General features: G+C 48.0%; 1 protein-coding gene and 1 non-coding gene across 24 annotated transcripts in view; one reads left to right on the forward strand and one right to left on the reverse strand.

Moving 5' to 3' along the window:
- The window catches only part of Clasp1 (cytoplasmic linker associated protein 1), a 212,785-nt gene that overhangs the window by 65,154 nt on the left and 123,103 nt on the right, over positions 1–24,528 (forward strand). For all 23 annotated transcript variants that reach the window (XM_051204094.1, XM_051204103.1, XM_051204096.1 and 20 more), the window contains exons 3-8: positions 5,632–5,710; positions 7,326–7,429; positions 8,406–8,497; positions 10,646–10,721; positions 12,079–12,176; positions 20,917–20,984. In XM_051204094.1, the coding sequence (XP_051060051.1) occupies positions 5,632–5,710; positions 7,326–7,429; positions 8,406–8,497; positions 10,646–10,721; positions 12,079–12,176; positions 20,917–20,984 (517 nt within the window). The remainder of the gene's footprint in view (positions 1–5,631; positions 5,711–7,325; positions 7,430–8,405; positions 8,498–10,645; positions 10,722–12,078; positions 12,177–20,916; positions 20,985–24,528) is intronic.
- Positions 4,984–5,108, reverse strand: LOC127236492 (U4atac minor spliceosomal RNA). The gene has a single exon (XR_007835773.1). It is a non-coding gene; the product is annotated as a U4atac minor spliceosomal RNA (small nuclear RNA).

A 24,528-nucleotide genomic window follows, 5' to 3' on the forward strand; every position in this document is an offset into this window, starting at 1 on the left:
TACCAAGTTTTGTTTGGTCTCCTTACCGCTATAACTCCCAGAGTAGGTTACCAGTGTTTTAACTCTGGCCTCTAATCCCACATGCTATTGGGCGGCTAGCTCTTAAGCACTGCTGGTGTTATAGCCGCCCTGGGACCCTTCCATGGCCTGCCTCTTTTCTCCTTGCTCATTTGAGTTTGGAGCCAGCTGAGCTGCAGGGTAGCCAGTCTTGGTGGCTATGGAAAGTGACATTAAGTAACATTTACGAACTGAAAACTTCTGGCTTCCATTTACACTATTTACGTTTCTGGGTGTATGCGTGCGTTTATGTGTATGGGTGTGTATGAGTGTGTGCACATATGCTTATGGCAGCCAGATAGCAACCTCAGTTACCATCCCTCAGAAGCTGGCCACCTTGTCTACCTTGTTTCCTCCCTCCCCTCCGCTCTCTGAGACAGGGTCTGTCTCTGTGACCTGAGTCTTGCCAGTGAGGCTTGGCTGGCTGGCCAGGGATCCCTAGCACGTCTGACTTCCAATGTTTGCCCGACACTATGATTTCACCTGACCTTGTCCTTTTGTGGCTCCTTTTGTGGCCAGGGTTGCCTCCTGTGAAAAGAAACGTTTTGATGGTGCAATGTCCGGAGTCACATCTAATAGTCACATCTCTGGAGGGGCAGCAACTGGCAATAAGCTTGTAACAAGTCCTCCAGATGGCATTCCAGACATGGATTTAAGAAAGAGCCAGCCCAGTGGCATTAGTGCGGTGGGTCAGGAACTGTGGGTGTCAGGAACTCCCTCGTGACTGCCCTGTAGGACAGCTCCGCCAGACGAGTCCTCTCCCCTGTGCATGTGTGGGGACTGACTCCCAGTGCTTCCAAACTTACAGCCTTTTCCTCTTCGGTTTGCATTGTGCTTTTACTTTTGAAGTTGGAAGTGAGCTCAGTAGAGAGTGCTAACTAATTTCTCTTTAATCGATAGCAAGCTACATCTGAACATTGGAAGCAACAGCTGAGCAATGTATAGAGCACAGTAGCGTGTGCCTCAGTTCTCAAGGGTGGCCGCTGAGTTTTGTGACAGTGCCGATGTAGAAGGAAGATTATTTTTCCCCATATTTTATTCTTTTTTTAGTATATTTTAAAAAAAATTTGAAACAAGCTTGTTTTACATATCAATCTGAGTTCTGAACCCTCCTGTCCTCCCCTGTCCCCCCTCCACCAACCCCCATCCCATCCCCTTTCTGCTCCCCAGCGAGGGTGAGGCCTGGAAGGAAGAGTGTTTTTATACCTGCAGATATCCTAATAAACATTGGTGCTGAGAGATAGCTGTGCACATGTGGACACGGGTATCCTAAGAGATAGAAGCACATGTGTGGTCATGGGTATCCTAAGAGATAGAAGCACACATGTGGTCATGGGTATCCTAAGAGATAACTGTGCACATGTGGACACGGGTATCCTAAGAGATAGAAGCACATGTGTGGTCATGGGTATCCTAAGAGATAGAAGCACATGTGTGGACATGGGTATCCTAAGAGATAGAAGCACATGTGGACACGGGTATCCTAAGAGATAGAAGCACACATGTGTGGTCATGGGTATCCTAAGAGATAGAAGCACATGTGTGGTCATGGGTATCCTAAGAGATAGAAGCACATGTGGACATGGGTATCCTAAGAGATAGAAGCACACATGTGGTCATGGGTATCCTAAGAGATAGAAGCACACACATGGACACGTGTGTCCACTTGTTTGTAAGTGTGTGGAGGATGGGGCCAGTAATCATGAAGACAAGCTATAGTGGGAAGCCGGCCAACTGAAGATGGACTGTAGTTGTGTTGTCTGAGAAAGATCCCCATGGCACTCTGATGAATGAAAACTGCACGTGTGGGCCTGGCAGACGTGCCACAGGGTGACTAACCGTATTGTCAGCTGTCAGTGACTGGTGTGGTTTTAGGCAATCTTGACTGTTTCTTCTTTATGCTGTGTGCGCGTGCGCGTGCGCATTCGAATGAATACATGTGGAGACCAGGGGTCAGATGCCTTCACCGGTCACTCTCCACTTTTACTTTATTATTTATTTAGTTGCATTTTTATTTACTTGTTTGTTTGTTTACTTTTGAGGTCGTGTTTCTCTATGTAGTCCTGGTTATTCTGGAACTTGCTATGTAGATCAAGTTGTTCTCGAGCTCAACAGATCCACCTGCCTCTGCTGGGATTAAAGGCACGTGCCACTATGCTCAGCTCACTTTTATGTCTTGAGATGGTGTCAGTATAATCCCAGCAGAGGCAGGTGGGTTACCTACCGTGTACCAGGCATACTGGTAAAGCTTGCCAGCTGTCCTGTGTGCTCTGTAGGGTGGATGAATTGTTAGGTGGTGCTTTTCAAACTTGGAGACGGGACATCTGGCAGGGGGAGGTTGAGCCTGGTGTCCCCTGTCCCCAATGAGCCTGGGTTTAGGGAGCCTGTGTGTTTTTTCAGGACCTGTCATTATCAGGGCACCAAAGAGAGCCAGGCGACTTTGGAGGTCATCTGGTGTTGGCTGGGAGGTGTTGTGACTTGCCCAAGGTCTTAAACTAGCTGGGCAGAGGTGAGGGAGCCCGAAAGCAGCAGGTCTGCGTATAAGGTGGTGGAGTTGCACTGGAAACAGCCTTGACATAGTCGGAAGGCTGGGGTTTGTTTGTGAACGTCGTGGCCGTGGATAATCTCTGTACGGTTTTGCGCTGCTTTGCTTCTCCTCAAGTGCCTCAGGGACGAGAGTCAAGTATGCCAGTTCATCAGTCTGGTCCTGTGAAGCCTGTTTATTTGGCTTGGATTTCCTCCTAGCCCAGGATCATGGAGCTGTTCGCTGAAGCTGGTGTGCCCAGCCTGGTGTGTCCCAGGAGGCTTTCTCCGTTTATTCCCTCTGGATAGTGGAGTGACCCGAGGGTGGTTTATCCAGAAACACCACTGTTCCCACTGCTTGCCTTGTCTGCTTGGGTCTGTGTCCTTTCCTGGCTGCTGGCGGATTTCTGTTTGTTAGCACTCTGCTTGTGAGCTAATGGCACCTGCCTTTGTTCCCGCTGTTCTGTAGTCAGTCCTGGTGTCCAGTAGGAGGGAGTTCGGCCACCTTGTACTGAATGTCTTGCCATTTGTATTTCTACATATATTCACCAGCCTATAAAGTCTTTCCTGAGGGGGAAACCAGGTGTGGAACCGTGTCCCCGTAGCCCTGATACTTTTCTCGTTGGCATATCCATATTGTCAGTGTCACTCTTGTGCTTCGGGAATGTTTTTAAGTAGCTCAGGCCTTCCTTAGCACCCTTGTGTCTCCCAGCAGACCAGCCAGTGGCTCATGGAGGGCATCCTATACTGCTTGGACGCTGGATACCAAAGGGATGCTTCTCATTCTGGGTGTGAGATTTCATTGTGCTGCTCACAATTTCGGTTGTATAAATTGTTTATTTCAAGAATTTGTCATGTGTCACAGAGAGCACCATTGTGTCTGAGGAGGGTAGAAGACAAGTGTGACTGACTTTAGGGCTGCATTCTACAGATAAGACTGTTGAGCGTCCTCGTGTAGAATGATGCCACGGATGAGGGCACACACAGCTCCTGACCCTGCTTCACCTCCCTTGGCCTTTCTGTCCAGAAGTAGAATAGCTGGGTCATATAGTTAAATTATATTTAATTTTCTGAAGACCGTTCCCACACTGACCCCATTTTACACTCCTACCAGCAGTGCAGTTATTTCTTTGTACTGTCCCGTCTCCCCTTTCCCTCCTCCCCCCTTTCTCCCATTTTCCTTTATAGTAGCCGCCCAGTGAATGTCAGCTGTTTATTGCCCACTCAGCTCTGTCTGAGCCTGTGTTCCCTCCTCTGCTCTGCTCCTGCTCCGTAGAGTTCCCCACAGCCTCTTTGTGCTGTATTTTGGAGCCTTCCCTGACTTCCCTCCCTCCTGTTTAAATTTTTCTTGTTCTGTTGTAGTGCACTTTAGACAGAGCCCTCTCATTGGCTCTTAATTTGGTCTGTTCACTATTGGGTTCTTTCAAAAAACCGTCTTTGGAATGCCATTTTCCTCTTCCCAGGCAACTCATGAGGTTACAACTGTCTGGGTACCCTTTCCCAGGAGTTGATGGCCCTCTGAGAATGGTAACCAGTTGCTACGAGGTTATCTTTAAAATTTTGTCTTCTTACTTGGTGGTCAAACCAGATCTCTTTTTAGTTTTTCCTAAAGTCCCCCACTACCTCTGGGAATTCTATCCAAGATGCCCATTATATTTATTTCCCCTCCTTTGCTCCCACATACCTGTGGCATGCTCTCAGACATCCTTGGTTTTGGTCTTGACGGTGGCGCTCTGGACAGGTGTTTGCCTTTCCCTTATGTGCTTGTGGTCACTCATGCTTACATTACAGGCTTTGGAGAGACTGTCACAGAGGTGACATGTATCTCACGTTATGTTTTCATCACCAGCATGACTTAGACTGTTCCTATTGACCTTGGCCACCCGGATGAGGTGGCTTATCAGGTTTCTGTACTGTAAAATTCCCCAACAGGTGTTCTTTGGAATGCTGTGTGTGGTTCAATAAATAAAACCAGTATTTTGAACTAAAAAAAAGAAAGTGCTCATAATTAAACTCATTTTAAAAGTTTGCTGGTAGGGCAACGTCTTTAATTCAAAATAGAGCTGTGAGTTGAGGAAGGAAAAAAAAGCCATTTCTTCACACACTTGCAAGTATTTCTTACTGGATGTGAACTAAAATACAGATAAGGTTTACACTCACAAAACCAAGTGTGTTACCAATGGATTCCCTCCCCTTTTAAGAGCGGTTTTCTAGGCAGGAAATAAAAACACAGGTTCGGGCGACAGAGTGCCCTCTAGCAGCTGATAACAGGAATGCTTAGGGAGCAACATAGTGCAACCGGGCCACTGCTGCCCCCTAGGAGCCAAAGGGAGAGTGGCAGAAAAATAGACTTAGACATCATACTTATTTTTCAACATTAATGCGAGGGAAAGAGGTTTTGTGGTTTCCAAAAATTGCACCAAGGTAAAGCAGAGCTCTAGCCGATGCGGGTGTGTTGTCAGGCGTTAGCAGTACTGCCCTCACTACGCGTTCATTGGACAGTAACGCAACCCCAAGAAAAGGATGGTTGCTGGACAGCATGCGCGCCCGACAGCCAGGAAGCTGCAGGCCCGGGTTGGCTTGCGGTGACCATCGCGGGGAGTTCTTCCTCAGCCCACGGGGTGGCCAGTGTTTTCTACAAGTACATCTTCCAGGGCCGAATACCCTGTCGGCTTTCCTGAAACTCCCGAGGGGCTTTCAGCCGCCTGCTCGGCTTTACCCAGAAGGCCGCGCGCCACACGTCTGGAAATTTGCATACGCGCCTCTCTGGGCGGGGCCGGAGGGTTTTCCGCAGAGAGCTGGTTATTTGCATACGCAGGGGCGGGGCGGGGCCGTGATGGGCTCCTGCGGGTTGAGCTGCTTCTGTTTCAATGGAGTTTCGCCTCCGTGACTTTTTCTTCCAAACCATAACCAGCTTTTCCGCGCCGAGCATCCTTTCTTGGCCAGCCCAGCTCTTCGTCTCAGTCATTAGGTGTCCCGGGCTGTGGGACCGCGGGGACCCGATATGCAGGCACTACCTCACTGCATCGCTGTGCCTGTTTCCCGTTGCAGGTGGTTCTCCTGGGCATGGACATCCTGTCGGCACTGGTGACAAGGCTGCAGGACCGGTTCAAGGCACAAATCGGCACAGGTAAGCTGTGAGCAGCAGACTCTCAGCCTCTCCTGCCACTTCGGGCTCAGCCCACATCACGGTTTCACCGCCTCTAAATTGGCACCTTTCCTTCTAATCCCGAAATAGTCCTTCCTGCCGGTGACCTCGAATGTGAAAGATTACCAGTCGAGGACTTTATGCAAGAGCGGCCATCAGACTTGGTGCATGCCAGTGCATATTGCCCCAGCCCCTCCTGAAAGCCAGTTTTCTATTTTACAGTCCTACAAAGAAAAGGAGCTAGTTGGATTTCCCCACAGTTTAAACGTCACAACATCAAGGTGTTTCATGGTGGCAATGTAAACACGAAGGAGTTCTGTTTATACAACTGTTTCGGCAGAAAATCTCTCCATCCCCTTTTTCTTTCTTCTTTCTGATTTGTGTGGGCAGTGGATATAACCCGTGGCCTCTGGGTGTCAGTCAAGCACTCCGACCACTAAGCCACGGTGCTAGCTGCTATTTCCCAGGTGCGGTCATCATTAGTGTTTGTCCGTTTCCTTTTCTGCAGCTCTGGTCAGTGTGCTCACTGAGAAGGATGGTGGGCCATTTAAGAACGTCATGCTAGGAATTTGGTGTTTGGACCATTTTCCATTTCCCTCCTACATTAGCTCAAGACTCATGGAGTCTCACAAGAAGTCTAACAGGCTTGGGATAGGAATGGGTGGGCTGGCCCACGCTTCAGTGTGTAGATGTGGTGTGTGTCTTATGTGCGCTATAAGTAAAATGTACCCAGTGCCAGTGAAGCATGTTGATCCCCTTTGTCCCCAGACAAGGCCTGTTTAATGTTTTTATTAGCACATGGCAATTATACAGCATTACATCTTATATATTGCATGCATACATAAAAATGTATGTATTAAATGTACATATACCTACTCCTGCAGTTACCTTCTGTTCCCCTCCCCTCCTGCTGTCCTCCCTTTCCCACCTAGTCCTCCTGCTTTCAGGTCCCTTTTCCTCCCGTGACCAGCGAGTTTCATTAGTGTTGTTTGCAGAATCTTAGGTGAAGGGTTGTTTATCCACAGTGTAACTACCAATGAAAATGTCTCTCCCATCAACAATTAACTGCATCTAAATCCTCAGGGGAGGGGAGGTCCTTGGGAGTGCTCCTACTGTCCCGCCCACCCTTCCTCCCTCCCTCCCTCCCTCCCTCCGACACTGGGTGCCTTATATCCTTGGCTGGCCTTGAACCATCCATGCAGCAAAGGAAGACCTTATGACTTGATCCTGGTCTTTCCTCCTGATCCTCCTAAGAGTGCTGAGATTTTAGGCATACGGCATTGCCAGCTCTTTCCTTCAGGGTCACCCTTGCCTGCCAAGCCTTGTATTTTAATATTTCACCGGGTTCCAGATATGTTGGGTGTAGCTAGAGTCAAATGAGTGTAGAGACAGTCTGCCCAAGTACAAGGTTCTGCCGGTGGTTATGGAAATGTACTTTGGCAAGGAGAGCGGAGCTCTGCCAAGGATGGGTGGCTTTGGAATAACTTGCCCATGGAATAATAGGCTTTTGGAATTCCTTACTTAGGCCAGCTTACTGCAGAGGAATAGTGGGTGACCAAGATCTTTTTCATTTAATCATTTCCATTTTGGTTTCCAGTGTTGCCAAGTCTAATAGACAGACTGGGAGACGCTAAGGACTCCGTGAGGGAGCAAGACCAAACCCTGCTGCTAAAGATCATGGATCAAGCTGCTAACCCCCAGGTAGGAAAGAGAATTACTCCTGTATGCACAGTGTTCATCCAGTTCATCACTGAAGGAAGTCAGGATGGGAGCTCAAACAGGGCAGGACCCTGGAGGCAGGAGCTGATGCAGAGGCCATGGAAGGGTGCTGCTTCCCATGGCTTACTCAGACTGCTTTCTTATAGAATGCAGGACCACCAGCCTAGGGATGGCCCCACCCACAATGGGCTGGGCCCTTCCCCATTGGTCATTCATTGAGAATATGCCTTACAGCTGGATCTCAAGGAGGCATTTCCCTAACTGATGCTCCTTCCTCTGATGACTCTAGCTTGTATCAAGTTAACATAAAACTAGCCAGTCTAGCAATGACCATTCTTATAGCCCACAGTTCCTCCTCGTATGAGAAGTTTAAATATATAACTACCCTTAGCTTACTTATGGCCCTGGCTCTCCCTTTCTCTGGAAAGGGGTAGCTGGTGGCATCTGAGAAGCCAGGAGGTCTGGCTGGGGCCCTGGTGCTTATATGGCCGTTAGTGGGACTTGCTTGAATGGATGGACTCAGCCCTGTCTCCAGGGCCCCACTGACCATTGTTTGGGGATGCAGCTGGGGCAGCCAACAGCAGTTTCCCAGGGGACATAAAACAATACTGGGGTGAGCCTCGGTGAGGAGGGCTGTTCCAGACAGAAAGCAGGGTGCATGCCTGCTGTCATTTGGGCCGTCCTGTTCTCAGTCATAAAATGGGGGTAATTATACCTCCTCAGGGGTGTGGGGAGAGTCAGTAGTGTTACATAAGTACACCCAGTTTTCACACTGTAACTGCATGTGTTTAGTAAAGTAATTCCCTGTCCTACTTCTGTGTGTTTGTGAGAGGACCCCAGGGTGGGTGGGAATGGGGCCAGTTTGGTTCCTGTGAAGAGGCTCGTACCTGTTGCCTCTCTCCTTACTGTGAGGGGCTGCAAAATCCTTATTCTCTCACCTGTTTCTTGCCACCTGCAGTATGTATGGGACAGAATGCTCGGAGGCTTCAAACACAAGAACTTCCGCACGAGAGAGGGCATCTGCCTCTGCCTTATTGCAACACTCAATGCGTAAGTCTGGGGTGAACCCGCAAAATGTGCTTGGCTAAAGCTCTTCCCCCTGCCCACAGCTTTGGAGCCTGTCCTGAAACCCACTCTGTAGACCACACCGGCCTCAAACTCAGAGATCCGCCTGCCTCTGCCTCCCAAGTGCTGGGATTAAAGGTGTTTTTCACCACTGCCCAACTTTTTTTATTCTTTTTAAAGAGAGAGTCTCATATGGCCCTCTGGTCTTGAACTTACTTTGTAATTGAGTGTGTCTTGAACTTCTGATCCTTCTGCCTCCACTCTTCAAGAGCTGGGATTACTGGCACAGGCCAACATGTGTCCTATTTCTTTGGCTCTGGGGATGCTAGGCAACCACTCTATCCGAATTAAATCTCCAGCCCCTTGGCTAAAAACTTTAAAACAAAACGGAAAATACCACCAACAACCTTTTGTTCATTAGCAATTAGATCTACAGGTAGTTATAAGGAAATGTACTGGGAAGCAGCTTCTTCCCTTCACCAGACTGGTACAGGATTTTACACAGGATCGTGTAGCCTTCAGTACGGGTGCTGCTCACAGAGCTCGCCCACTGCCCTTTTGCCACACACTTTGTAGCCTGTGGCAGCCACTGTTACTCTGTCTCTATGATCTGGTCACATCAAACTGCTATTCACATGGAATGAAGCCTTGAGAACCCCCTCAGGGTTGCCTTCTTGATTTCCACTTAGTGAGGTTCTACTCCTGAGTGATTACTGCTGAGTAGACTCCTTTGGTATAGTATCTATACCATAGGATAGAGTATATCGTTTAGAATATATATTGTAGATGTAGTCGAGTTTATTTAGCCATTCATCCATTGAAGAAAATGTGGGTGACTTCAAGTTTGGGCATCCCAGGAGTAAAAGTGCTATGGATATACAAGTTTCTCCACAAGTGTACATTTTTAGTTCTCTGAGTAAGAGTACAATGGAAGGGTCATTTTCTAAGCCCATTTTTTGTTTGCTCATTTATTTATTATTGTGTTTGGGAGTGTTGCCTGCATGCATGTCTGTGCACTGTGTGAGTGATGGTGCCCTTGGAGGGTATTAGATCCCCAGGAACTGCAGTACAGATGTTTGTGAGTTGCCATGTGGGTGCTGGGTAGTAAACCCGGTGCTCTTAACCACTGTGCTATCCCTCCACTCTCCACCCCATTTTTAGTTTTTGAGAGAAACTGCTGAAGTAATTTCCAGAGTTGTCTGCGCTGTTTCAGAGAGCATATTCACAGATGATGTCTGTGCCATGAGCACTGCAGTGGTGATAGGGCTGGAGCGATGGTTAAATGACTAAGAGTGCTCGCTTCTCTTCCAGAGGACCCGAGCTTGGTTCCCCGAACCCACAACTGCCTATAGATGTCATTCCAGGGGGACAGACATCCTCTTCTGGCATTGCATACAGACAGACAGACAGACAGACAGACATGCACGTACACAAGTAAAAATAAACCTCCAAAAGCTGGGCGTTGGTGGTGCATGCCTTTAGTCCCAGCACTCGGGAGGCAGAGGCAGAGGCAGGGGGATCTGTGTGAGTTCGAGGCCAGCCTGGTCTACAGAGCTAGTTCCAGGACAGGCTCCAAAGCTACACAGAGAAACCCTGTTTTGAAAAACCAACCAGCCAGCCAGCCAGCCAGCCAACCAACCAACCAACCAACAAATAAACAAAACCACCACTACCACCACCACCATCACCAAAACAAAAAAACACAACAACAAAAAATAAAAATAAACCTCCAAGAAAAGTGATAAACTTGAGTTCCCCAGCAGAGCAGTGTGTGGTCAGATGCCTTGCAGCCACCTTGTCACCAGCAACATTAACAGAGGGTCTGAAAGCCTCTCCAGAGGTGATCCTGAAGAGTTTGGCTGGGCCCACTGAGTTTGGCGGAACAGGAAATAAGATCTGACATAGTGGAGCGAGGGCCCGAGGCAGGCACGATCGCAAGGCGCAGGCCCTGGTGTGGTCGTCAAGGCCACGGAAGAGCCCAAGCTCTGCAGACAGGCTCTGGGGTGCTTTGGAGCCACGTTGAGTAGAATGGAGGGAACCTTGGTGTGAGGTTAATCCTAGGGCTGGAGAAGGGCAGATGTGGGCCTTGGCATCTTTCTGCCCTTTGTTCTTACGCATGCCTTTCGTTTGCAGCTCTGGGGCACAGACTCTAACACTAAGCAAGATTGTGCCACATATATGTAACTTACTGGGAGATCCCAACAGCCAGGTGAGTGCAAAGGCCTGCAGCCCATGACGGTGCATTCTGGTGTGCCGTGTGCCAACGGCGGGCGGACTCAACGACCGGGGAGCTCCGACTCTGATTGAAGAGATTAGCTATGCACTGGCGTTTATAAAATATCACAGGCTGGTCCTTGTGTCTGGCCAGATGATGAACTTGCAGTCGCGGGAGGGGGGAGTGTCTCCTGACATTGAGGGTCTTACTTGGGTGCTCGGACTTCTGGACCTAAGAAACCTGACTTTCCTGAGCACTAACATGGCTCCTCTCTCCCTCCCCACCTTCTCTTTCTCCTTGTGGGTGCGTGCATGCATGTGTACGCATGTGCACATAAGCTTGTGCAGGTCAAAGGACAATTTAGATATGTAGGCTCTGCTAGACGGTCACTGAGCCCCAGGATCCGTCAGTCTCTGCTGTCCTGGTGCTGGGATCATACGTGTGTGCCCATCTAGTTTTTTTTTTTTTTTTTTTTTTTTTTTTTTTAAACATAGGTTCTAAGGGTCACAGGGGTCCTCGTGTCTACAGGGCCAACACTTTACCGAGCAACTCTGCTCCTACCTTTCTACTATGACCTTTGCTTTTGGACAGTATTGACCACATCCTGCCTTCTTCTGTTAAAGTAACACTTGTGTGGTGTTGCTTCATTTTAGCATTGTAAATTCCTTGAGTGCGGGGCCCTGCTGGCCATTGCTCGGTTTTGTTTCCTGTTTCAATCTCCTTACACACGGAGCTGATACTTTAGGCGATCTTCTTATACAATGTCTTAGTTATACTAGAGACGCCATGACCAAGGCAACTTATAAAAGAGAAAGTTTCCATAGCGATGACGGGTTCCAAAGGCTGGAGTCTGCTACCATCATGGCAAGGAGCATGGCAGTCGGGGTGCTGGAGCTGAGAGCTCAAATCCCGACCCACAAGCTCACTGGGACTGGAGTGGGCGCTTGAAACGGTCAGCTTGCCCACAGTGACAAGTCTCCTCCAATAGGCCATACCTCTTAATTCTTCCCAAACAATCCGACTAACTGGGGCCACTGTCCTATTCAAACCACTACCCATCTGATGCTTTACCTTGTAGCGTAGTTCTTTTTCAGTTTTTTGAAAAGTCTTGTTTCCTGATTACATGATGAAGAATGGGGGGACTTGGGATCTGTACAGAAAGCCGGGGGCGTTTTCTGCAATTTGGATTTCCTGTGATTAGGGGTTGTTTTATGGGAGTGAAGACATGCAAATGTGCCCTTGCTGTACTGCTAGGCCGGTGATAAATTGGGGTGGCCTGTAGACTGCTAGAGTATCTGGGAGAGTTGGGGCGTGACCTGAAGTATCTGTAAGATCTCTCTTTTATGTCTAGGTTAGAGATGCAGCAATAAACAGCCTGGTGGAGATTTACAGACATGTAGGCGAACGCGTGAGGGCCGACCTCAGTAAGAAAGGGCTGCCACAGTCCCGGTGAGTGCTCGCTTTCTCCTTTTTCCACTTAAAATGTTACGTTTTTATTTGTGTCTCTGTGTATGGGGGTCCTTGTGCCATGTTGTGTGTGGAGGTCAGGGGACAACTTGCAAGAATTCGTTCTCTCCACGTGAACACTGGGGATTGAATTCAAGCTGTCAGACTCAACAGCAAGTGCCTTTTCCTGATGGCCCTTAAAAATATTTTTGAGACATTTATTTATTCTGCATATGTGTGTGGATGGGTACTCTTCCCACACCCTCCCCCCCCCCCTCCTTTTCAGGTTTCATCTTGGTTCATGCTCCCGTTTTTGATTGGTAATTTTATTCAAAGAACGCATGGTTATGAGATTGGTGGCTAGAAATCCCCTCCAGTTCGCACCAGAGATAGGGGAAGCCTTTTATCTTATCCCTTCAAAAATCAGACTTGGGGCTGGGGAGACGGCTCAGCAAAGTGCTTGCCGTGAAAGCTTGAGTGCCGAAGTTTGAGCCTCAAAAGTTACTTTAAAAATGCTGGATGTGGTGGCGTGTGCTTGTAGTCTCAGCACCAGGGAGGCAGAGACAAGATCCCTAGGGCTCCCTCATCAGGCAGCCTAGCTGAATTGAAGAGCTCTAGGCCAACGAGAGACTGTCTCAAAGGAAAGCAGTTGGCACTCAGGGTTGATCTCACAGCTCCCCCATCCCCCAACTCTCCCTCATCTACCTCAGATGACTCATGCGGACATCTGGGCCCATTCCATACCTGTCTTAAGTTACTTGCCTATTGTTGTGACAAAATACCATGACCAAGGCAACTTATAACAGAAAGCATTTTATTGGGGCTCATGGTTCCAGGGGGTTAGAGCTCATGATCAGCAGGTAGGTAGGCACGGTGCTGGAGTAGCAATTGAGAGTTTACATCTGGTCTGCAAACCAGCAGGCAGGTGGGTGGGCGCAAGCGCGCGCGCACGTGTGCACACACACTCACACACACACTCTCTCTCTCTCACACACGGAATGGAGTGAGTTTTTGGAAAGGTCCAAGCCCACCCCCAGTGACACACATCCTCCAAGGCCACACTTTCTAACCCTTCCCCCAGACGACTGGGGAGCACACATTCAAATATGAACTTCTAGATGCCATTCTCATTCAAAGCATCACATTCCATCCTCTGGCCTCTATAGTGTTGCCATATCATAGTGCAAAATGCATTTAGTCCAACTTCAAACATCCACATGGTCTTTCCCAGGCTCAGTGTAGTTTAAAAGTATGAAGTCTTGCCCTGCTCCAAATGACAGGACAGACTTTGAAGATTCCCCCCATGGAAGGCCTACCCTCCCTGGGGAGAGGGGACTGGGACTGACATGTAAAACTAGCTTGATTTTAATTTAAATTAAAAAAAAAAGTATGAAGTCTTTTCTAGGACTCAAGACAGTTTCTCAGTTGTAAACCCTTACAAAACCGAAAAGCTCCTTATATGCTTCTGTTGCATAATGGCCCAGAATACATATTACCATTCCAAAAGGGAGGGAAGGAGGCATAGCGAGGTAATGCTGGGCCAAAGCAAGACAGAAACCCCGGAGAGCAAACCCTAAGTTCGGTAGGGTTACTTCTAATGTCTTTCTCCTTCCAGCTTGTCTGACTGTGAGACACCTCTCTCTTGGGCGGGGTTCCACTCGTTAGCAGCTCTCCTTGGCAGATACTGAATGGTCCCGGTGTCTCCAACACCTTGAGGTCTCCCACACAATCCGCGCTTCACTCCCACAGAGTCATACAGTTGCCTTTCTGGGCCTCCATGTAGGGGCTGTGCTGGCACAGGCCGGGCCTCAGTGGCTTTCCTTGGCCATGGAGGAAGACCCCTCACCTTCATTACTCCTGTGCCCTTCGTTCATGACTGACACCAGATCCGTGCGGCCAAAGCGGTGAGGTTCTGCTGCCTTCTTGGAATGGAACCTGTTCCCCTTGAATTATATTTGCACAACGTTTTGATTTGTTGTTGCTCTTTAGGGACAGATAGTTCTGTAGGTTCTTTCCCCCAACGGGCTTCAGGATGGCAGTCATCCTTACCCCGAGGACATCATTCCTTTATCCCATTTCTCCACCAACTCAGGCTTTAACATTACATTTCCTGCTGCTCTTTTTCTCTTCTCTCTGTGTTTTGCATTTTTCTTTTTCTTTTTTGCCCATTTGTCTTTTTCATTGTAGATTTGCGGAAGATCTCTCCAACAGGGTCAAAGTTAGGCTGCCTTGAAATCTTCTCTGCCAACAAAATTAATGCACAACTCTTCAGTTAAGCCTCAGACAGATTTTTAGGACAGGGCCAAAAAGCACATTCTTTGCCAAAATATCAGAAGAATTGTGGCTAGTGATAGTATTATACGGAATGTCTTGAACCAGGCCTCCAGAGTCCACATTACCGTCAGTACTACTGTCTTCCAAGCTTAGTAGAGTGACCCACTAAGCTCTGCTTACAGCTGTCAACAACTTTGTTAGTTCAAAGACCCAGTCTTACACACAGTTCCCACAAAACAAAAAAACAAACCCCCCCCCCCGAAAATAACCCCGCCCCAAAACCCAGCCTGGGGGAGCATGGCAGCAGGGCAGGAGGCTGCAGCAGTGGAGTAGTGGCTGAGCTCACAAGCACAGAGGCTGGACTGGGGATGGCTTGTGAAATCCTAAGTCTGTCCCCAGTGACACACCTCCTCCAAGGCCATCCCCGTTAGGGGATGTCACCTGCGGCCATTGCAAAGCACAGCTGTTTTACATTACAATTCCTAGTTCCTACAGTTATGAAGCAGCAATGAAACTAACAGTATGGTTGGGTTCACCACCACATGAGGCACTATATTAAAGGGTTGGAGCATTAGGAAGGGTAGGAACCACTGTTCTGATCCTTTCCAAACACTTCCACTAACCGGGGATCAAGTATTCCAATTTGAGCCTATAGGGGCAATTCTTATTCAAGCCACTACAGCGTTCCACACGTCTCCATGTGTTCGTGTTGGGACACTTAGCACTCAGCATTTTTGAGGTTCGTTATCTTGTATACACCCAGCACCTAATGCAGCAGGCGCTTAGACGTTTGGATTAGTGAAGGAAGCCGTTCTAATACATGCCTGCCTATCAGAAAGCCCCTGGGGACCACATCCTCAGAAGGTTGGTGTTCTGTTCCACTGTGCAAGAAAACCAGCACCTTACTAGGCCCAAGAAAATGAGCTAGAAATGGCTCACTAGAGATAGGATTTAAAAATACAGTGTAACAATTGGCTCTCTATTCTCACAATCCTAGATGGCCACAACTCCCCAAGCCTGTCCCTGGGTCCCTAGAAACGGACGGGGCCCAGAGACTCAAGCTGACTTTGGAGAGATCACTCAGTAGTGAGAGTCAGAGCCAAGGCTCATTTCTTTGGACTCAGCTTCATTTTCTCTGCTCTGTTCCATGGGAGAGTTTCCAGAGTCCTGGGCACAGGGCGTGTGGCACTGTATACTGACAGAGATTAGGAGTCGTTTGCCTTGGTGTGAGTCAGGCCTGTGGTGAACAGGTGTGGGTGGAGCCTGACTTCAGGACCCGGGGATGTACATGCCTCAATCATGTGAAAGTGCGTTCATTTTGAAGTTACATTTATTTTGTATGTCTCTGATGGTGGGTGTATGCCATGCCACACATGTAGCGGTCCGAGGACAACTTTTGACTCTGTCCTCCTGCTTTATGTGGGTCCCGGGGAACCAAGCTGAGGCTGTGGCTGATGCCTTTATACGGTGAGTGTGGTTTGCATGTGTGTATGTATGGGTTCATATGTGTGTGAGTACGGTGCACATATATATCATATCTTAATCACTCTTGCTGTTGCTGTGATGAAACATCATAAGCAAAGCACCTAGAGGGAAGCTTACACTTACTGTTCATCACTGAAGGAAGTCAGGACAGGAACTCAAGCAGGGCAGGAATCTGGAGGCAGGAGCCGATGCAGAGACCATGGAGGAGGGCTGTTGACTAGTTTGCTCTTCATGGCTTGCTCAGTCTGCTTTCTTATAGAACCTTAGACCACCAGCCCAGGGGTAGAGCCTACCACCAGGGGCTGGGCCCTCCCCTATTAGTTCTAAGAAAGTACCCTGCAGCTGGATCTTATGGAGGCATTTCCTCAGTTGAGTCTCTCTCCTTTCAGATGACTCTAGCTTGGGTCAAGTTGACATAAAAACGAGTCAGCGTCCATGTGGAGGTCCAAGGTTGATGTCAGGAATCATCCTTAGTCACTTTTCTGCCTTATTTATTAAGTAAGGTCTCTCACTCAAACTCAGAGCTTGCTCTAGGGATCCCTTGTCTCTGCTTTCTGAGAGCAGCGTTACTGGAGGGGAGGGCCATCTCACTACCCAGCATGCACCCGAGTTCTGGGGATCTGAACTCTGACCCTCATGCTCAAGGGATAGACATTTTAGCCACCAAGTCATCTCCTCAGTCCTAGTACAACTTTTTGTTTTGTTTCGGTGTTTGGTTTTTTGAGACAGGGTTTCTCTGTGTAACTCTGTAGACCAGTCTGGTCTGGACCTCACTCAGAGATCTAGAGAGCTGCCTGCCTCTGCCTTCCAAGTGCTGGAATTAAGGGCGCGTGCCACCTCGCCTGGCTGAGGTCGAGATTTTGAGTACATGCTTCTTTTCTTTAAACACAATTGTGTGTATGAGAGAGAACTTGAGGGATGGCAGAGATTGATTGACAGTTGTGGAAGATGTGCACACGTAGCACAGTATGCACATGGTCTGCAGAGGACAGACTGGAAATTGGTTCTCTTCTTCTATATGGGTTCTGGGGATCAAACAGGTTGTCAGATTTGACAGCAGGCACTTTTGCTGGTTGAGCATCTCACCGGCTCTAATACTTGTATCTATGTTAAAAAAAATGTTGGTACCCTTATTCAGGAGGGGAGACTTAGGCTGAGCCTTTCATGTTTGGATGCAGTTTGTTGACTGAGATTCTCAGGATTTGTTTCTTGGGGATGACTTAAAATTTATGTTTTACATTACTAAAAAATTCTAGCAAAGATTTAAATATAAATCTTACAGTATAATAAACTATCGGGATTGAAGTTAATGTAAATAGTTAGATTCAGAAAAAAACTAGGGCAAAATGATAGTGGTGATTTGTCAAACTAATAAAGAAAGTAATTTCTTCTTTTTTGAGGGTAGTGAGAATTTAATCCAAGGTTACATGTATGGTACTCTGTATTTTACCACTGAGGCATACCCCAAGCCACAAGATGTTAAATTGAAACCTGAAGATTTAAGAACAAAACCATTTGATCACTTCAGAGGGTGTGAGGTCAGCTTTAAGGTCAACTTGACCCCGCCTAGACTCAGCTGGGGAGAGGTTGCCTGCATTGGATTGACCTGTGAGATTGTCTGGGGGGGGGGATTTTTTTTCTCCTAAGTTTACTTTTGTGGGACAATCCAACCCACTCTGGGTGTCACTGTTCCCTAATCATGGGACACTGAACTGTGTAAGAGTGGAGAGATCGAGGTGAGCACAAGCAAGCACCTGGGCACCGCTTCTCTGTGGCCCGGGCTAAGTGCGACTTTGGAGTTCCTGCTGCCCTGATGTCCCTGGCTGTGATGGACTACAGACTGGAGTTGTGAGCTAGAATGAACCCTTTCTCTCCTGAGCTGCCTTTTGTCAGGGTATCTTAGCACCACAACAGAGCGAAAGAAACTAGGATACAAACCTGGGACTCATCTGCTTACATTTGTGCCAACTGATGTTTCCACGAGAGGCCTCTTAAATGGTTGTGTTTGAAGCTAGCAGACCAGAGTGTTATTTCCATGCCTTAGGAGTGTTCTGTTGGTGTCCAGTTGCCCACAGCCAGGTTGCAGGAACCATGATGGGGTTACTACTGAGCAAAGAGTGAGGGAGGGGGTTGGTTAACCCGGAGTGTGACAGTGACAGGGCGCCCTCTGGGAGAATCCCACGTGAAGGCAGGAACCAGGGACAGAGTGCTTCTTTGGACATTTCCCTGCCTGCCTCGGGACGTGGTTACGGCTACCACAGTGTTTAGACAGAGCTCACCTCTTGGAGAGATCCTACAGCACTGTCTCCACAAGTGCCATTTGTAAGTGGGACACTCCCACGAATGTAAGTAACACTCACCTTCTTCCAGAAGCTTCTGAGACAGCCAGACGAAAGGGATCCCTCTGCCCTAACTTGTAAACTTGCTGGCATGTTCCTGTCGTGGCAGAGGGTGTGGTTGTGACGCAATAAAGTGGTACCTAAGTGAGGGCACACCCTGGCAACCTGTGCAGGGAGCCTACTTATGGGCTTGTGCATCCATCCAAGACCTCTGTTGCTTTAAAAGGGAAGGTGATGGGAACATCTCAAGGATTGATATTTAGGCATCTTTCCAGGTCTTTAGTAACCGCTGGATTTGAATGTGAGTGTTACTCATGTCTGGCCCTGAGCCTGCAGCTGGACTTTTATTTTAGTCTCCACTTTGATTTGTGGGCAGGAGTGTTCTAAATTTGGGAAGGATTCTGAAGCCGTGTCTGGACCTGGGAGTCTTGAAAGGATTATTGGTTTCTCCTGTGGGATGGGAGGGCTGAGGCACTGTAAAAGGCAGTTTCATCCCTTCGTTTGCCAGGAGTGTTCTTGGCTGGCCTGCTACCTCAAGTGTACGCTTCAGAGGGAAGCAGCCTCCCCAGTCAGTGTCTAGTTAGCTTTGAGCTAGGCACAGAATAGAAACGTGAGTATTTGGTGCGTGAATAATGAGTGAACTAAGACCAGAGTGTATTCAGTGTTCCGGAGGGAAGGCAGAGACATGGCGAGGTACCAGCTCAGACATGGCTCCCATCTCAGCCTCCAAGGAGTTGCCGTTCTGGAAAGGTGTGAAAATGCTTAACTCTCAAAGGCAGGCTGGAAGGGTAAGAGAGTGCTAGTGATTAGCCTGGTCCCAGGAGTGGTGGCAGCTGTTTGGATGCAGAGTGCTGTGCTCTGGGGCGCCGGTATTGGCCTCACAGCAGAGAGTGAGCCAGGAGCTCTTTTCCTTGGGAACCCTCTGTGCTTTTGCTTCTAGGTAATCTTACATCGCCTGTCTTTTTTCTTAGTTTCCGTGTCAGCTAGGATAGAATGTTTTGACCCACCAGCAGTTTGGCTTGCATTTAAATGCCAAGGTGGGATAATCTGTTATTAGAAGTGCCGCGTAGATTTCTTAAGCCGAAAAGCCTGTTCAGTCACAACATTTGTTTTTGGAAGGAGTTATTTATAACGTTTGGAATTAAGCGCAAGTCAGAGAAAGCCTGTAAGCGTGAAAAGTAGCACATTATGAACACTTTATCTAAAGTAACTGGCAGTTTGCTTTCAAAAGAAGCAGGAGAAACATGAACTTTTAAATCAAATTTTAAAAAATGTTTTCCGAGGGGAGAGAGAGAGAGAGAGGGAGAGAGATGAGAGAGAGAGAGAGAGAGAGGGAGAGAGAGGGAGAGAGATGAGAGAGAGAGAGAGAGGGAGAGAGATGAGAGAGAGAGAAAGATGAGAGAGAGATGAGAGAGAGAGAGGGAGAGAGATGAGAGAGAGAGAGAGGGAGAGAGAGAGAGAGGGAGAGAGAGAGAGAGAGTACACAGGCGTAGGATGCCCTGTTCTATCACCCTCGCCGTTTCCCTTTGAGATGACTTTCTCATTGAACCTGAAGCTAGGCTGGTGGCCAGCAGACCCAGCGACCCCCCTGTTTCTCAGTCCTCATAGTGTGGGGATTTCAGGTGTGTGAGTGACCAAAGCCAATTTTAACGTTGACACTGGGGGCTTGAACTCCTGTCCTCATTTGTGTGCAGCGCTGTAGTGTGATCTTTTAGACTGAGACCTTATACCAGGGATGGAGCCATTCTAGATGTTCATCATTGCTGGTTATCATCAGTTACTGAGGGAGTTAACCATCCCCCCCACCCCCCACAGAGTTTCTCTGTGTAGCTTTGTAGACTAGGCCGGCCTCGAACTCACAGAGCTCTACCTGCCTCTGCCTCCCAGCCCGAGTGCTGGGATTAAAGGAGTGCACCACCATCGCCCAGCTTGGAAGTTACTATACCTGCTAAGTGTTTTGTTTTCTTTTTGGTGTTTTTTTCCCCCGAGACAGGGTTTCTCTGCATTGTTTTGGAGCCTGTCCTGGAACTCGCTCTGAAGATCAGGCTGGCCTCAAACTCAGAGATCCGCCTGCCTCTGCCTCCTGAGTGCTGAGACTAAAGGTGTGCACCACCAACACCCGGCTTGCTAAGTGGTTTTTATAATTGATCATTTCGGGTGTGGGGGGCTGATTGTTAGTTTTAATTGTCAACTTGACACAATTTAGGATTTCCCGCGCATCTCAAGGAGAGCCTGTGTGTATTGACTTGGCCTATGAGCATGTCCATGGGGGTTATCTTGATTATGTCAACTGGAGTGGGAAGACCTGCCAACTGTGGGCAGCACAATTCCTTTGGCTAGGGTTTTTATGAGTCTGAGCTGATTGGGTGCATGTGTGCATTCATTGTCTCTCCGTCTTGACTGTGGGTGTGACCAACTGCCTCAGGTACTTAACGTGGGCTTCTCCACAGCGATGGGCGATGGGCTGTAACCTGGAGTCCTGAGCTGAAATAGACCCTTTCTCTCCTTGCTTGCTTTTGTTAGGGCATTTTATCACAGCAGCAGAAAGAAAACTAAGGTCTCAGGAGCAGTCAAGGTAATAGTTTGTTAATCATAAAGGTCATGATTGATATTCCATATATATATATTTTTTTGTTTTCAAACAGGTTGAATGTCATTTTTACAAAATTTGATGAAGTCCAAAAGTCTGGAAATATGATACAGTCTGCAAATGGTGAGTGGGAAAGCCAGTCTCCATTTCTGCATTTTTCAGTTTCACGGCAATTATGCTTTTGCTATTTCTAAATGGATACTACATGTTTCAATAAGGGTTTCTAGGTCTTAAAAGTTAGGTTTCCTCCATCTACTTCCCACTGGTTTTGTTTCAGAGCCTCAGTCGAATCCATTAGATACAGTCCGTTCTCCTGGGCTGTCCTGGCAGCATCCGGATGTTGGTTCCTCTTCCTCCCCCATGTCTATAGTCTATGTTCTGAGCATCCAGTCTAATCCTGTTAGAATGCAAATAAGGTGTTGTGGTCCACCCATTCATACTCATAGCCAGACTGCAACTTAGTGGCCCCAGGCCTGGAAATGTGGCTTAGACCCCTATTCTGAAGTCATCCTTTCTGAAAGTTCTCTCTACTCCTGCCATGCTGGCCGCCATGCTAAGTTAGAACATCCTGAGCACCTCTGTGCTTGCGACTTGCACTTCCTGAAACACTGGTCCCTGGTGTCATTATGGCCTCCTCTCCTGGAGGATGCTATAATAGTAGCTCTATTTTCAGCTGTAAAGAATGAATGTATTAAATATGTAGCAAGCCGAGTGAAAGAATAAATAGGTACTAGATAGCTAAACATCGTCAAATCAGGTCCTTGCAACATCCAGCCAAAGCCTACTAGCCCCTTATGGCAGCCACCTGAAGTTCAAGGAGAGGGAGTCCCAGGCAGAGAGAGCGCCCTCTTGGGTGAGGTTTCCAAGTAAAAGAACACATGGTAACAGATGGAGGTGGCATCATCAAATCAGGTGCTCACAGTATCCAGCCGAAGCTGACTGGGGCGGGGGGGGGGGGGCTGAGGCAGTCCGCTGGAGTGCCCAGTGAAGCTCTGTCTGTGGCCGAGCTTCCCTTAGCCGAACTTGCGGTGTCTGCTTCCCGCTGCAGACATTCTCAGTGACTCTGCTGGAAACAGCTCACCTTCTGTTTTTTAGGGGTTTTACTTTTGGGCTCTTTTGCTGTTCTCCTGCCCTGTCACAGAGCCCATGGGGCCAGCTTAGCCCTGCAAAGCGGGTCCCAGGAGACACTTGGCATACACACGCTTGGGCGTGAAGTTAGGGTGCTTCCAGCGCCAGCTTCTCAGTGAGCTCAAATAGCGCGTGCCAGTTTAACAACGGAATGCACTTAACCCCTTCACCCATCGTGATCTTCATGGCAGAGGCCACACAGAGTGCTGTGGTCAGGGGCTTCCTGAGGCGGTGTGCCTCGCCCTGTTTGATACTTCTTAGCAGTTTCACTAGAAAATACTTGCTTACTTATGAGGGGAGGGTCTTCATTTCATTCCCTTTTTTATTTTATTCCACTGAGCAGGATTCAGTCCTTCACAGCTGTCTCTGGCCTGTGCTAGGTGTGTGATAAATATTGTTCTATAAATATGGCGAGGACTGTGATAAGTGGCATGGCCTGCCCTTTCCTTCCTACTTCCTGACCTGCCTTCTCTATACTCGTTGATGGTAACTGAGGACAAATAGGTAACTTTTGTGATTCCCAAAAGGAGGAAAAGACAGAAGGGAATTGCTGTGGGAATGAAAAGCCAACAAGAGTTTTGTGTGTGTGTGTGTGTGTGTGTGCGCGCGCGCGTGCCCTAGCTGGTTCTCTAGAGACATAAAGCTGATTAGTACGAATAGCAATGGGGGGAAAGAAATACTAAACTTACTTTCCAGACATTTGCAGGTACACTTGGGTGAGGAGGAGAAGCCTGGCTCCCATAACCCTTTGCTGGCTGACACAGTGAATAAACTTTAAGCAGGAAAGAATGTGTGGTTCCAAATTGCTAAAGGAGTATCATCTGCCTTGTTTGTGTGTTACCCCTGCTTCAGTGTGAAGATACCTAACAGCAAATGAAGCCTTCGGCTCTCTCTGGTTTTGCCGTCGTGGACATTCTGTACAAATAGAATCATACACTATGTGGCTTTTCTGTTTGGCTTCTATGAAACAGGACGGTTGTTTCAGAGTTTACCCAATAGGTACTATATCTGTGCTAAATTCCCCTATCTCTGCTTCCCAAGTCCTGGGGTTAAAGGCATGCACTATCATATTTTTTTTTTTTTTTTTTTTTTTTTTTTTTTGTGGTCTTGTCAATAGGCGCTCCCTCCTTCAGCTGACCCTAAAATAGTGCCTTTTCAGTGATCGGTTCAAATCAGGTTCCTGACTTGAAAGTGTTGTCAGCGTTAGGACATGGTCAGTGCTGTTCAGCAGGTGGTAACTAGAGTGTCCCCCCCCCCCCCAAAGGAAATGTAGCTAGTGTTAGGAAACAGCTAGCAGGCAATTGAAATGTGTACATACCCTTCCTGTGTCCTCTCACCAGGCTTTAGCATTGCAGCCTGGGCCAAGCGAGTCAACTCTTGACAGTGCCTGTTTGCTATTTGCTCATCCTCAGAGTGAAGTGCCCTGTGAAGATTTGCAGAGTAGTGAGATAATGTGTAGGGACCTTAGCGCAGCGCTCGGATGGAGCTGGTGCCCAACATGACCCTGCCTCCTAGTTGCCCTCTACCTGGGATCTGCTGCCAGCTGTCATTCCACTCATCAAACAGCCAGTGCTCTCCTTATCTCGAACAAGTGAGTCACTGTGCTGGAATCCAGCGGTATGATGCACTCTGTCCCGCGTGACAGTTACTGCGCAGTCTCTTCCTCTGGCCTCTCGAGATGTCAGGTGACCCCCGTCAGTCACTTAGAAGTGTTCGCACCTGGCAGAGTCGGCTCTCCGCCAATGGTAACGTGGCCATCAAAACTGGTGCTGGGTTATTAGACAAGTTTGTGCACCTTCTACTCCAAGCAGCCCGCCACCTTTCATTTCAGAGTCACATGTAATTTGCTCACACACACTATGGCACTCAGCTGCAGGTCAGAAGTCAGTGTGTCCTTCCACCGTGGGAGTCCCAGGGATCGAATGAGATGGCTGGGCCATCTCACTGAGCCTTTGCTCACTTTTAAGCTGTGCTGTTTTAAGTCTTCACGATTGAGCTGTAGGAATTCTTTTTAGACTTCTGCATCATAGGACGCATAGCTCGTAAATAATTTGCAGGGTGTCCCTCTCCCTATGTCTTGGTGTTTAAGATTTAAGGTCTGATGAAGTGATTCATCTGTTTCTTTAGCTTTTGTCGCCCGTGAACAATGATGCCATTTTCAGCCAGAAACAGCAGCTCTAAATTAGTGCTAGCTCATACAAACTTGTTTTTGAAAAGATTACTGATTAATTTTGGACAATTTCATACATGTATGCGAATATGATCATATTCACCCTGCTGGCCTCTCTCGATCCTCTTCCCTGCTGGCCCTCTCTTCCCATCCAGCCCCCTCCTACTTTAATGTTATTTTATTTTATTTGGTGCAGGTTTTGAAAATAATTACCATGGACACATATTTTTACAAAACCTGCTAATGCTGAGGGCAATTCTCTAAGGAAGAGCTAATGCTCATTTTGGGTTGTTTCTTGACATGCTTAAAATTGTATCCTGTGAAGCCAGTGGGCTCCATTCTTTGTGAGCGTGACACGATTGTGACCGA

This window comes from Phodopus roborovskii, unplaced genomic scaffold (genome assembly GCF_943737965.1).
Source record: "Phodopus roborovskii unplaced genomic scaffold, PHOROB, whole genome shotgun sequence".
NCBI lineage: Eukaryota > Metazoa > Chordata > Mammalia > Rodentia > Cricetidae > Phodopus > Phodopus roborovskii.